Raw genomic sequence first — 14971 nt, 5'->3', positions numbered from 1 at the left:
CAGACTAACTCAAGTGGAAGGAAGTGTCTGTCTGACTGACTTCAGATCTCCAGAGAAATTAGATGGAGCTTTTGCTTTTGTAACTTTGAGCACACAGGTTGTGCCCATCTGAACATTCAGAGAAGATAGCTTGCCATTTTGACCCTGTTTGTGCTATGCTCAATAACAGGTTCTCAAACATTTTCAATTCACAGAAAACAAGTTAATGATGCTGCAAAATAAAAACCTCAGATATTATTATAAACAATGTAGGAGCCTTAATTCTTACACACAGAACATATCTGCTGTCAGTATAAACAGCTGCACACGTCATATAGCCTATGGAAAAACAGTCCTTTTTTTTAAGTATAAGAAGAACAGAAAACCTTGTTTTTTCATGGCATGTTCTAACCTACAAATGTGAGACATTCTGTAGATGTTCAGGAGATAGATTATATATTAAAAAAAAAATAAATCAGACATTAACTAATAACCAGAGTTATAGTCTCTATTTAATGAAACTAATAACTAGAATCATTATATTTTTCTGTGGAGAGAACATCTTCCCTCTTTACATAGTTGCTCACAACCTATATATTTAGATTGCATATTTTAAAAATATTCTATTTAAGCAATACCTCTGTAAATGAGGTGCTTCCCCCACTGTATTGCTCCTATGCCTACAATTTTAAGTATCCAGGTTTTTCACGCAGACGCAAAACAGTACCCACAGCTCAATAAATTAGAAGTGACTGCCTTTCCAGCCTTCTTGCTGCTCAACATCTCATGCAGAAGGCTGACAGATGCATTTCCTTACCCTGTCAAAGTAAGTCTTAAGTTTTCAAGTAAAAGCAAGCAGAAGCTGGCATCTCAGTCTTTTCAGCCTAAGTGGGTCATTCTCTCAGGCAACTGTACACTGCGACTTTCAGGGCTTCTGAAGCTGGGCAGTATTGCCTCTTCTCCATTACAGAGGTTCATCCCTTTCTCACTGTCTGTAACCCTGCTGTGCTGCAGCCCTCGGCACACTCCTGCGACCATGGGTCAACTGAACAGACACTAAGCGATTCATTCAGGACATGGTGAGAGGATAGAATGTACTTTTAAAAACTCTGCTTCTTTCAAAAAAAACCCATGAAAAGCATCAGCTATTGTATCTCACACAGAACAAGATGTATCTTAACATGTATGACTGGCACGTTGTAAAGGACTTGTTATCCTAGTTGAGATGTAATCAGCTGTGCCTCCTCTTATACGCACAGCCTTTATGAATAAATGGTGTTTTGTTCAAAGCATGTTTGAGATTGCTTTGGTATCTTTATCTTCATGTTCAAAATCAACACTATGGAATGAAGTTTTATTGATTTTCATGAATTTCAGGAAAGAAAAAAAGCCATAGAGGAGGAACCACACTCTGCAATATTGCGTTACACTTTTGTTAATGCTCACATCCCACCATGTCAGGCTCTTCAGCTGCACAAATTTTCCTGGCAAAAGTCTGTTCAGATGCTGACTTAGTCATTCATCTACCCACGCATGTGCAGGCAGGCAATACCAAAGTATATTAACTGCATACTATGAGGTTTTGTGAGATTACTTGTTCTTGCGTGTTTCTAACACGCAGAAACCTCTGCTGCAATGCCTGTAAGGAAAATACAGGGGAAGAACTCTTTTTAACATATAATTAATTAATTATATATTACTTCCTTAATATGGTAGCAATATAGTAGTTGTAATGTTACAGGAAAAAATATATATGAATATTTATCTGTAATTACATACACAGGGAAATCACATACACACCCCAACTGAGCTATGAGGAAATGGATCTAACCTGATCTCTCTGTAAAACCTCTGAACAATGGGATGCTAAATGCAGTTTCTGAAAGCAGAAATTAATACGGAAAGCCACTTGCTTTTAAGCTCTAACACAGCCCAGAGAGATATAAAAACTATCCACAAGGCAAAAAAGTTAACTCTTCATAGTCTTACCTAAGAATGTGTTTGATATGTATTCTGAGACCTGATTGCCTGACCTGCTCATTTCAGATAGGTGAGTTAGCTCCCGGTTGAGCATCCTTTTAAACTGGAAAACAAAACAAAAAAAAAGTGTAAAGTCAGTGTTTAAGATGTAGTTTAGGATAAGAAAATGCAGTCAACTTATAACATGATGTTATGAATACATACTACAGTAAGGTAACTTTGAAAGCAGAAATCAACATAACATCAGTATACCTGCCAACTTATTCATGGGTTGGACAACATCACTCATCGTTCTTAACCACCTAAAATACACCACAGGGATTCAGTGTTCTACCAGAAGCTGAAAAGTCTAAGACATACGTATATACAAAAATAATGTTATTGTCCTTCCAGTTTTTTGGAAACTAAATACAAAGGTATTTATGTAGTTCTCTACTAGCTTTCTCATCATATTTGTAAATTAAGCTATTTGTGCATTTTTTGCAATCCATTTGTTAATATTTCAATTTTACCTTACCTCTCCTTATTAATCTACTCAAATATATTTGCCAGCATTGCTCAAAACAATGAAAATATCATAATGACTTCCTACAAGCCAATATGAACAGATGTAAGTTATATTGTCTCTGACCTAAAATTATTATACTTAATAAGCCAAATGATTTGACTTCAGAAAGCTATATTCATCTCTGCGAAATACTGGGGTAGAAAATACCCACCTGTGGAAACACCTTCCATTTCCCTCTAAATTAGCAATTCATTCTAGGCACTCCAAAGGGTAGCAGTGGATACTAATATCCCATGAAACACATAATTGATTAGGTACTCATCACTGAGCCTCTCTTGATTCCTTCTAGACTCCAGGGTGAAATGATATACTATGTCATTATGCTTGACAGATTAATTGCGTAATACAGCTTTTGCTATCTTAGATGCATTTTCACTGACTATAGCTCTGCCATGATATTGTCAACAAACAGAACTGAGCAATACTATTAACAATTCAAACAACTCTTGCCAATGCAATCTAGCATGCATCTGTCACTACTAAATTTTGGCTCTTATTGTGCCACCCTTTCATTTTGTTGTTAGATTTCTCAGTCATCTCTTAACAAAGCCAAATGATTTGTGCCATTTTCAGAATCTTTCACCCTATTCACCCAGTTATGAATATTTCTTATATATAGTAATAGCTATCCTTACTATATATACCTATAAACATTCATCTATGTTGAAAACTGGTAATTTTTAATTTATTCTTCTTCAAAGAATAAACCACTGGATTAAACATCAACCACTGCCTTTCCATTCTGCCAGAATTATCAAAGAAGCCCTCTCTTCAAAGAGGTCTTGCATAGTGAAAGGCATTATTTTCTTCACAATATCTTTTTAAGTCACCAATTACTGTATTGCTCACACTGTATGAAATAAAAATCACCTTTACTATAACACTAACCATTAGCCAATACATTTTCCAGCCATCTTGACATGCCATCAGCTTAGGAAGTTCCAGAGCTACAAAGACTGAATCCTACTTTACTCACAAGCCAAAGGCTCAGCTTTGATCTCAGATATAGCTGTGTGCTAGCAAGTGCTCAACATGTCTAAAAATTAGGACCATACTGCAAATACAGCTATACACACTGAGCTACAGATCTATACATTCTGGACAAAAACAATGTCAGCCTCTTTAGCAATGTTTAATGTTTGTCACCAATGTCAAATGTTGAAAAAAGAAGCAAGTTTGCTAAGCAGTAAAATGACTCGTCCAAAAACCCCAAGACCACGTTTGAAAGTCTATCTTTATACTTTTAACACACGTAAGTCATGCTTGCACACTTTTTCTTCTGTTCCCATGAAGGTGAGAAATGGAAACTGAAGAACTAATGGAATAGCTTGTCTCCAGATGGCATTCAGAAACTGCAGCTTCTGTATTTATTGTACAGATATGCACAACAAATGGAAGGTACTTTTCTGATGCTGTGTTCCCCATTACTTTTGCATAAACCCTCATTTTCCCACCTTTCATCACCCCACAAGTCAGGAGAACATAAGAACTCAACCATCTGCATGAGAACTGCAGAACAGTCTGTGTTACTGCTGAACATGAGTATAGAGCAAAGTAAGTCCCTCAGCTTCTGCAAGGCCCTCCTGCTAAGACCAAATTCAACTGGAGAAGCTTTTGGCTTTGAAGAGCTGTAGCTGCGTGATTTCCCCAGTCTTTCATGTATTGCTGACACCACAGCAACAAAACTTTAACTGACTTTTTTTTGCGATCATCGGGACTAAGCAGAAGTTTAGAGAACTGTTGATTTTCTCATTATATGACAAAGCCTTATAATCCTCATCACCAGTGTATCAGATAAAGCTGAAGACTGTATGCAGACCACAGTTTCTGATGCAGAACAATAATTGTCTTTGAGAACATTATAAAACCAGAAAACCAAACCAAAACCATAAGAGATAAAACAGTGATCAAGATATTCAGGCATTTTGTTGGTTATACCCTGTTTCAGTATATCTGCATGTTACTTAATCCTCAGATTAATAACTTGGCTTTTGGTGAAAAAAAAAAATCCTTTTTCTCAAAAAAAAATCCCTCAAACCAAACCAACCCCCCCACACACTTTTTCCTGATTTTACCTATTTCTCAAAGATTTCATTGGGTCCCAATGCACCCATAGTTGCTCCTTCAAAGATCCACATATTTATACAACCCTGCACAATTACTTTATAATAAAATTCTGCCTCTCACATGGCTCCCACAAGATCCCATTGCCAATCAGAGAAGTTTGTTACATCCATGAGCCAACACTTTTTCCGTCATCCAACAGACACCCCTAAGTGCTTGAAAACTGGCTAGACTTCATACTCATAATTTGTCCTTCTGGAAACAACACTTTACACATTACTCAAAACAATTCAAACAGGACCTGAAAACATCTTGCCCCTAATAGTAGTAAATCTTAAGGATACTATTTTAAATAAGAATTTTAAAAATCTGAATGCCATATAGTTTCCTAGTTGATGAAAATAAATCATAATTACCAAAACTCTTGTTATTAATAAACACTTACACCATACACTTCAATTATGATATTGTCAGCTCAGCATGGGGAGGAAGCAGAGATTTTTGACTGATCTATGCATATATTGTATTCCTCCTCAGACAGAAAGATTTTCCCATGTTAGGCACTTTTAGGTTGGAAAAATGACACATATCCTTTTGGAATACTACAATCCTTGACTGTAGTCTCAGAAATTCCCCCTAGAAATGGAAAGGGTATAAAATGTGCATTAATATACAGTTCTGCATTGCTGAATACTGATGTCCCAGCACCAAAGCCATAAAAAATTGTCTAAAAAAATCCTAAAAATATTCTCTTAAGCAGAATTTGTAAAATTTCATTTGTTTCTATTGATTTTAGTGATTTTAATCTCAGCTGGGGTGAATGGTGGGGGGAGAGGATAAGAAGTGCAGAACCCTCAGCACAAATACAGACAGAGCATTCAAATAACTTTACAGGTCTCTCCAAAGTGACAAAAGTACATATGCAATTTTATCTCCAATTAAAAACCTAGGAAGTCTGCTGGAGTGAAAACTAATACATGAGAATAAAAGTGCACACATTGATGATAATGATAATGAGAACAACATCCCAATTAGTGTTGACCTCTTAAGAACAGGTCTGTAGTTTAGGTCCTTCTGGGCTGAAGCTCAGTGTGTGTATCTCTGCTTATATATATATTACTGTTGTCAACCTAGGATAAACATACATTTTTTAAAAAAAATAAGGTACACTTCTGATGGCAGGAAGACAGGCAGAAAAAGAAAAACAGCAAGTACTGGCAGTAACCATTTTCCCATATGGCAGCACAAGCACTGATACATTTTTGGGAAGACTTTACACATACAGTATAAAGAAATTATCAATTCCAAGATCTAACTAGAGTCAATACATGGTCATGAAAGAGTTTGGGTTGCATGCTTAATATATATATGGGTTATTGTTTGCACTTAAGAACATTTTACAAATTTTGAATAAAGTTCTTGACTCAACGACAAAAAGCTTAAGTCAAAGAAGCAGCCAGCAGCTAGCTGTATTGAGAAAAGAAGCACAAAGAACCACTCTCAGGGTAGACACCCTGTTCTGGCAGGGTCTCTTCCACACACACTTCCTGTTCCTCAAAGGAAACCTGCAGCATCCGAAGGACTGTGAAGAGGCTGCCAGCACCACAGCCTCTGGTACCAGTACTGAAAGTGAAGTTAGGGCTACTCGGCAGTCCATGGACCTAAAAGCTCCATCTTGTCCTTCAGTTTGAGCATTAATCAAGCTCCAACTCCAGTGGAGGCTGAAACAAAAATGCTCCAGATCAACTGAAGACTTTCATTGCCCTGGTTCCCAAAACCCACATGGCCACAGATTCCAGTTTCAGCCTTTCTGGCTGCCTCTTTTCTAGGTAACATTTGTAAAAGCTTACAGGAATAGAATACATCCATGGAATGTTCACTCAATATTTGGAACATTCAACTTACCTGACTGCATTTTGTTTCTGAAACAAAATTTTTTTTAAAAGATGTTTAACTCAAAAAAGAATAAAAATATATTTTACTGGATTTGAAAAGTCTTGTATTCTACAATAAAACAAACAAGGGATTTAAAGTAGGTCAGCCTTACAAATTAATCTAAAGCTTCTGTCTATATTGCTTATCAATGCAAAATTATCTTGGATTTTAGCAGTATTCCTAATACATGAACAAAATTGTTAATAGCTTCAGTTTTTGGTTAAAGAACTGCATGTGTTTAACTAATATGAAGGTCAGATACTGGTTTTTATACAAAAGCTATGAGAGGCCCACATCTCTAGGGATGGGATTGTGATAGTGGCGCTATCAAGAGAAAATACTCAACAAAGATGGAGGATAAATACTCCACATGATAACCATTATCTGAAATAAAATTCACAGGAGATAAAGCACAGCCCAAAGCATACCAAAATATATACATAATAAGGGATGTAAATGTGTACAATGATCTCTGATTTAACACTTTAAATGATTGTTTTGAATGTCATAAAAACCAGATCACCTTTTTTTCTCAAATTTTCCTCTCTTTGTAGTGTGAATTCAAAAGCACTGTACTAAAATTGTACTCAAGCTCTACCTAGCTTCTTAACTAAAATCACTGTCTATAGACAGTATAGGACACTGTCTATACAAAGAACATTTTTTCATCACCTGTGTACTTAATTATAGCTACCCTGCTCTCTGCTGAACTTCAGTTAGCAAAAAAAGTCTTTCAATTTAAAGGCTAAACAGTAAGATGAACATTTAAATTGGTGATTGAATTTTTCCAGTTTAGCAAGGAGAAATGTGACAGCAGCTGCTTGGAAATGCAGGAAAGACTTTCTAGTAAATTACAATAAATACCTCACTTTTTGCTGAATGCAAATTAATTTAATCTTATTGTTTTGGTAAACAAGAAAGAAATACACCTAGTTAGCATAATGGCATTAATTTTTTTCACATATCAAAGGATCAAAATCCTCGAGAATATATTGTAACAATTCAGCATTAGCTGACAATGCTCAAAATCGGACATAATCACCTAATGAGGGTTTTGCATTTCCACATTAAGAAATATATATCTACCATAAAATTAGGTATTGATACAAAAAAGCTTTAAGAGATTCAGTCGTGTGAATATAATGCTTGTGATATTTTTAGTAATTTAATTCAATACTTGTATTATTTAGTTCAGGAGAAATCAGAAATTTCTTTAAACCAGATGATTTGCTACAGTTATTTTATGTCATGCACAGGATGATGTTTGGTTTTTTGTTTGTTTTGGGTTTTGTGGGGTTTTTGTTTGGTTGGTTTTTTGGGTTTTACAACTTGATAAATATTATAACAACAGCATCATTTTTTTTAAGCATAAACATAATTTCTTAGGGCTAAAACAAAGCTCAAGTGTGGTTTTCTATTACGTGGATTTTAGTTCTGTGTGTTGAAAGGCATATTGATTTGATTCCTTGGTGCAAAACTTTTCCATAAAAGGAGATAAAAGCTTATTTAATTTCATTTTCTAGTAATATTGCAGTTTCAAGCTAGTTCAAATCTGCCCTATGTAAAATGTAGATCAGTATTAGAAGATGGCAATTTCCAGTGTTTTAATCAATAAGATGTCACACCACATAGGCTACCACAAAATGTTGTTGAAACATACTGTTCATAATTTCATCTTTCTTCAGCTATTAAACCAGTATGAGTCATGCATCCACCCATTATCCTCAGTTTCTTTACTCATGCCCTCTCTCCCATTGTAATGGTATCACAGTTTTGAGGGAGTATTTTTTAAATCTTTTAATGTCTAGAAATAGAGTTTTGTAGCAACCTTTTTCTTACAGAAAAAAACCTCTGAATTTCTTTGGCTTTAGAGTCAGTCTGATCATTCACTGAAGGAATGTTATTTTAAAAGTCCCAGCACGGTTTCTAAGAGACTGTATACTGTGCAGTTCATTTTTCTTGCTGAACAAAGGCTTGTTATCTCATTTTTTACTTTATGTTCATAGTACTTGTAATCATATCACCCACAAATTACCATGCTATCCAGTGATCACGCAATCACAAACCACAAATAAAGGTTCTTTAAAAGTAAAAGAAAATCCTACCTTTATGTAGCCCCAAGAAACTGAGAGTAAATAGTTTGCCTCAGGCATTTTTGATTTTTTTTCCTATACTACCAATCTAAGCTAATCAGTTCTTTTCTATCTGACACTGCAAAAGACTTCCAAGAATAAAGATTCCTTCTTTTCTAATTCTTCTTGCTAATCTTCAGGTTCTCAGCAACTGTGTGCACAGGAGGCATTCTGAAATGAAATCCAAACATGTGGTTTTCCGATTGTAGAAATGCCATTTGTGAAACTCCAAGCATTCAGAGGCAAGGTTGAAGACATATATTGTACAAGCTGAAGAAATTTCTGAAGAGCTAGGGATATGCATATTTCCTGAACACCAGGACTTAATGAATAATGTATGTCAAGATGCTCGGCTGCTCAAAGACTTGCTCTATCAACAGCTACCAAATAAGGACTGAAGAGGAAGCCACAGACAGTGGCAGCAATCCCTCCCATAGAGCCTAACTAGTAGCCAATAGTATATCACTCTAAAAGATATAAATCCGCAGAGCTGGTGTAATGATGTATGGTAATTTCCCATCAGCCAACACTGGGGACTCTCCTGGGCATAGGGTACTTTTTTTTTTTTTTTTTTTTTTTTTTTTTTTTTTTTTTTTTTTTTTTTTTTTTTTTTTTTTTTTTTTTTTTTTTTTTTTTTTTTTTTTTTTTTTTTTTTTTTTTAACAACAGCAAATGCCCTTTATTAATGGCATGCCTGCCTGCAGCCATTCAAAAATAACTGGACTAAAGTCTCATCAGTTCAGCAGCATTTAACATTCTCTTCAATGGACGCATCATCCAAGCAGTTAAAATGTACATTCATGTGGATTGCGCAGTGGTTTTAGTTTTTCATATGGAAGAAAATTATATTCTCAGGGTTTCTTAAGGGGGAAAAAAAGGCAGAACAAAATAAATAGAACTATCTGGTTTCTTGAGAAGTCTGTGATGAAAATTTTTTTGGCTTTTATGCCATCTAGATTAAAAAACTGATCCACCTCAGACTACTGAGTCAGGCTTCTAATTTCTACTGTTTTTTTATTTTGAGAGATAAAAGCTTCTTATTAAGCTAAAGTAAGTCACATGTCCTACAATTCCCAGTGAGTATTAAGCTTCCACAGAGACGTAAGAAGTGAGTTAACAGGAGTCCTCAAGAAGTGAGTTAATAGGAGTCCTCAAATTCTCACTGTATTTATTCAACTTTTGCTCTACCTCAGCAGATTACTATAATCAATTACAGTTATACATGATAGGGGGAAAAAAAAGGGATTAACTGAAAGTGGAGTGTATCAGTGAGCTGACTCAGGCATTAAACAAAATATCCCACCATCTGCCACTCAGAGACCAAAACTTGAGAGGAGTAATACATTCTGCCCACAGCTTGGGGGTTGGAACTTGATGTTTAAAGTCCCTTCCAACCCATGTCGTTCTATGATTCTATGATTAATCTTGCACCATTCTGTGCAACACACATGCAAGACTGCAGCAGGTTTCTGAGTCTTTCTTACATCAAAAGAAGGGAGAGTTTTCCAATATGACAATGGGCAAAGCCTAAGGACAAACTGAATGAGGTTCAGTGTTTAGCCTGATTCTACACTGCTAATTCACTGGAAGATGCTGAGAACGGTCATAAGACAGGTTTTGGCTGAAATAGTCACTGACGCTAAGTGCTTGAAAAAGAACTGAACTTGTAAAAATCAATAGGGCAAAATATGACAGCAACAAATTTCTTCCTTACAGGAGAGAAATCTGTAGCAACTGGATACAATCAACAGATCATCAGCACTTAATGTATTTTCATTTGGAAAGCATGCTGTTTTCCTTAAAATATATAACATAAAACATTTCTGACAAATTTTCTATTTAACATGCACAGTTACACTTGTTCTGGATCTATGCAGCCAAATGTATATTAAGATGTAAATTAAGTTTTGAAAATAAACCTGGAGTTCCTAGAGACTCAGCATGACATTAAAGAAGCCAAAAGGTACTTCTGGAAAATATTTATCCTGATTCTTCCAGCTCAGTTTTGTAACACTGCATATAAATCTTGTCCATGTCTGTGTTGCATTGTTTTCTGATCACCCAGAAGAGAGCACTGCTGCCACCTACCCAGCATCAGCATTGAGAACTGAAAATATGCTGCCTTTCTTCAGAAGGAAATTTCAAGCACGACTTAGAAAATGGTAAAATAACAGCCACTACACTTTTGGTAGCTTCAGGAACAAAGAATGAACTATGAAAGTTTGGTTGCAATAGTTAGTATTAGCAAACATTGGAAAGCCAAGTTTTAAATTATTTTCTCTTACTTTGCTACTTTCATGGCTATTTCCTCCCTAAATATTAACAACTGTTCCCCAAAGCACAGAACTTGAGTCAGATAAGAAATATTTAATATGGCTGGCATGTAAATTACACTAGCTGTTTAGCACATATTAATCTTTCACCAATGTATGAAACAACGGTACGTCCATAAGAATTATGGGATTATGGGATTTATTGAAGAATGATGTTCGAGTTATTAGCTAGATCCTTTTTTTCATGAAAAAAAATTAAAAATATTTCCTCCAGTGTACTTATATGTTACAACAATTTATTCTAGTTGCATATTAATTATACTACTAATTATCGGTTACATCTGATATTGCTGCTTACTAATAATTTGTATAATTTTTTCAAGAACCACAGTCCCAACATCATAAAACTATCAACTGCAGTAATATAATCTAATTTTATGACTTTGCTGTCTCAGAAAGCATGCGCTCGGACTTTGGCTACATGTAGAAGTAGGACCTTGGACATTTATAGTCGGGAAAGTCACACCAGCACCGATTTACAGGAATCCTTTTGGCTGATTTTCATGCTCCATTCCCAGACTGCAAAGAGTGAATAATTAGCTTTAGAGGAGGGTATGGTGAATAGCTGAGTGCACAGCAAATAGCTTCCACAAACTAAATACTGAGAGGAATTCAAGTTAAGAAAAGATTCTTGTTTTTATACAGACATACATCCATGAAGATAACACATGGGCAAGAAGGGCATAATGACATTTTATACAATGCTTCCAATCAAGCAAAGAATACTGAAATGAGAAACATATAATTTGAAATACAGTAAATGAGTAATAAAATAATTCAGAAAAAAAAGGGGAAGATTTTAATGAGCGCGGTTGTGTGTTTTGAAAGAAATAAGACCATGACCTTGAAATGCAAAAGAATTATGAAGTCCCTTAATACCTCCAGCAAATGTTAGCTATTATTTAATCAATGACCCAAGATGACTTTCTCCAAAAGAGTCATAAAAAGAGGTGGCAGAGATCCCAGGAGCTGTGATGTTCAGCCATAGCACACTTTTAAAGACTGCAAAAATTTTAATTTCTGCCATTTAAAAATTGCAAGCAGGATGGATTGGTAACTTCAGGCCACTTCACAAAGCACCAGTCTTGAATATAATAACAGAAAAGCTGAAAATACACATATTCTAGGTATTTGCTTGAGAAAGAACCAAGACATAGGAGTGTAATTAATGCCTGTCAATATCATGTATGTATCTGAACATGTAATATTCTCGTACTTGTTGTAGGGTATTTAAAAAATATTCTGCAACAACTCTCCCAGTGTCAAGAGAGGACACATTAAAGAGGTTAACATTTTGATTATAGACCCATATCTAATGATCATGAACAGGCTGACTTCATTTAATGGGACTGCTTTAAATGAGGTTCTGCAAGACTTGAAACTATTTCATGATACTCAATTTCTTAACTGGTATCTGCAATTAAACCACTACCATGAAAACTTTCAGAAAAACTGGGGTGGTTGATGGGATGAACTAAAAATGTTCACACCATTCAAGTAGACTACAGTACAAAGAATTTAACTGCAAAGATACCAGCAGTAAGAAGCATGGTCCATGAGTACAAAATGGTAAACTACACTGAAGAAAGCAGAAAACCTGAAGACTTCATAGAGTCTCGACAGGACATTTCATAGTGATACTGTCACCCCTAAACATCTGAATCTTCTATGATGCTAAATAAAAAACACCTGGTACTCAAAACCTTCCATGCTGGCAACCCTTGTGATGGAACAATGCACAGAGCTTTAGTGTCCCTGTTTTCCTAACTGCTGTCATGTACACTGTGTAGGAGGAAAATTTACAAATATTATTCAGGGGCCAGAGAAAAATTTTTGTAATAAAAGAAAAACCTCAAGCTGCTTAACCTAAAATCCCACATCTACTGTGTAGAATTACGACAATGAGAAAACACAGCACTAGCACCGAGGACGCAACAAGAAGCAAGAGAAGACAGCTGAACTTGCCTCAGACTTACTGAGCTGAAACCAACTCGTGAAAAGCACAAGACTTAGGGAAAGCCAGTGATATCTTGGGTTGCATAAGAAAGAGCACTGCCAGCAGGTCAAGGGAAATATCCTGCACCTCTGCTCAGCCCTCCTGTGGCCTCACCTGGAGTGTTGTGTCCAGTTTTGGGCTACGCAGGACAAGAGAGAGAGTGAGCTCCCGTCCAGGAGCAGGTTCAGCAGGGGGCAACAAAGATGATTAAGGGACTGAAGCACCTCTTTTACAAGGAAAGGCTGACGGAGCTGGGCCCGTTCAGCCTCAAGAAGAGAAAACTGGGAGGGGACTTCATCGGTGTATATCACTATCTGAAGGGAAAGTGCCCAGCGGATGGCATCAGGCTCTTCTCATTGGTGCCAGGCAATAGGAAGAGAGGCAATGCGTAGAAACTGATGCACAGGCAGTTCCTCTGATTATGAGGAAGAATTTCTTTACTATTGAGGTGACCATGCACTGGAACAGATTGCCCAGAGAGGTGATAGAGTCTCCCTCACTGGAGATATTCAAGAACCACCTGGACACAATCCTGTGCAATGTGCTCTGGGATGACACTGCTTGAGCAGGGAGGTGAGACCAGTGACCCACTACTATCGCTTCCAATCTGACCCATTCTGTGATTCAGTTGCAGTACCTTTCTAAAAGTCCCATGGGAAAATTACCATCTGGGCCTTTCCTTCTACAGGTCAGTGATGGGTAATACAGGAACTCCAGCAGAAACATACTTAGCTTCGAGAGGAGGAGAACAGTGCTCTTCACTGCAACCCCCTAGATCAACTATGAAGTTGCACTAGGAACCTTCAGAGACATGTCTGAGCATTAGTCCTGAATACAAGTGTGCTGGATGTAATGCATATTGTCTAGTAAGCAGCAAAAATTAAAGCAAAAAGGAAGACCGCTAGGGGTATCACTAGTGGTGGATTCACCATCCCTGGAGGTTTTTAAGCAGAGATTGGATGTGGCCCTTAGTGCCATGATATAGTAATTGGAGTTGGATCAGGGGTTGGACTTGATGATCTTGGAGGTCTTTTCCAACCCAATCTATTCTATGATTCTATGATTCTATGATTCTATGCATTACAAACAAGAACAGACAGCCTGAAGAAATATCATAAAGCAAAGAGCCTGTCTAAAAATATTAAAAAATAATGCTGTTCCAGGGTGTTAAAACTAGATAATCTTTAAGGTCCCTTCCAACGCAAACCTTTCTATATTTCTACAATTTTTAGGCTGACCTCCAGATACCAAGGAACAGAAATAATTACCCATGTCAAATTCGACTCCTACTTGTCACAAATACAGCACTGTTTTCACAGTATTAGCCAACTTCATCCAGGTTTATGCTGGCACAGCAGAATGCCTCCCCACAAAATAGAGAGTCTACTCAGTGCTGGAAGACCAAAGCAGAAAAGAATGGTCCTTTCATCCAGCAAGCAAGAGCATGTGGATGGACTCAATTGGGCCAAAAAACAGAGCTGGTCTGGAGGAAGCAGCAGGACAGCTAGGGACAAGAAAATTGCACTGAATCAGCCAGCCTCACCAAACATCTCTGCATCCACATAAGACTCCCTGACTAGAAGAAAAAATGTAGAATTTAAGTAAAAACCCAATCAATCAATCAGGAATTTTATGAATATGAGTAAATTGTTCCAGATGCAGCAATCAGATGTCACACACCAGGTGAGCAGCAGCAGTGGAGACAAAGCTGGGTCTTGTGCTGATATCAAGAAAACTTGAACTCCACTGGTGGCTGAGAACCGAAACCTGTAACTGGAACAAATCCCCAGTTCTTCTGAAGAAGTCTCAGTTTTAAGGATGCCAAAGCAAAGGCAGCCTAGTTATACTGCTTTAAAAAGGCTTTCTTGGCAGCCTCCTGCCTGTCAGAATTACATTTATTTAAAATTATGGAATAGCCTATGCTGTATCATTTTATTTTACAGATCTTTTTATTTGGGAATATATAATTTGTATGCATGAAATAG

The 14971-nt window shown here is 36.7% G+C and overlaps 1 protein-coding gene across 5 annotated transcripts in view; it reads right to left on the bottom strand.

Moving 5' to 3' along the window:
• PDE4D (phosphodiesterase 4D) overlaps positions 1–14971 on the bottom strand; it is a 357539-nt gene that overhangs the window by 10222 nt on the left and 332346 nt on the right. For 4 of the 5 annotated variants that reach the window (XM_027878918.1, XM_027878920.1, XM_027878922.1 and 1 more), the window contains one exon: positions 1969–2062. In XM_027878918.1, coding sequence (XP_027734719.1) covers positions 1969–2062 — 94 coding nt within the window. Of the gene's footprint in view, positions 1–1968; positions 2063–8631; positions 9190–14971 lie in introns of those variants that run through there. The other variant, XM_027878923.1, reaches the window with a different exon arrangement.

This window comes from Empidonax traillii, unplaced genomic scaffold (assembly GCF_003031625.1).
Source record: "Empidonax traillii isolate 1590-97213 ecotype Southwest subspecies unplaced genomic scaffold, ASM303162v1 scaffold47:size1546949, whole genome shotgun sequence".
NCBI classification, from domain to species: Eukaryota; Metazoa; Chordata; class Aves; order Passeriformes; family Tyrannidae; genus Empidonax; species Empidonax traillii.
This window is presented reverse-complemented; position numbering and strand designations above follow the sequence as displayed.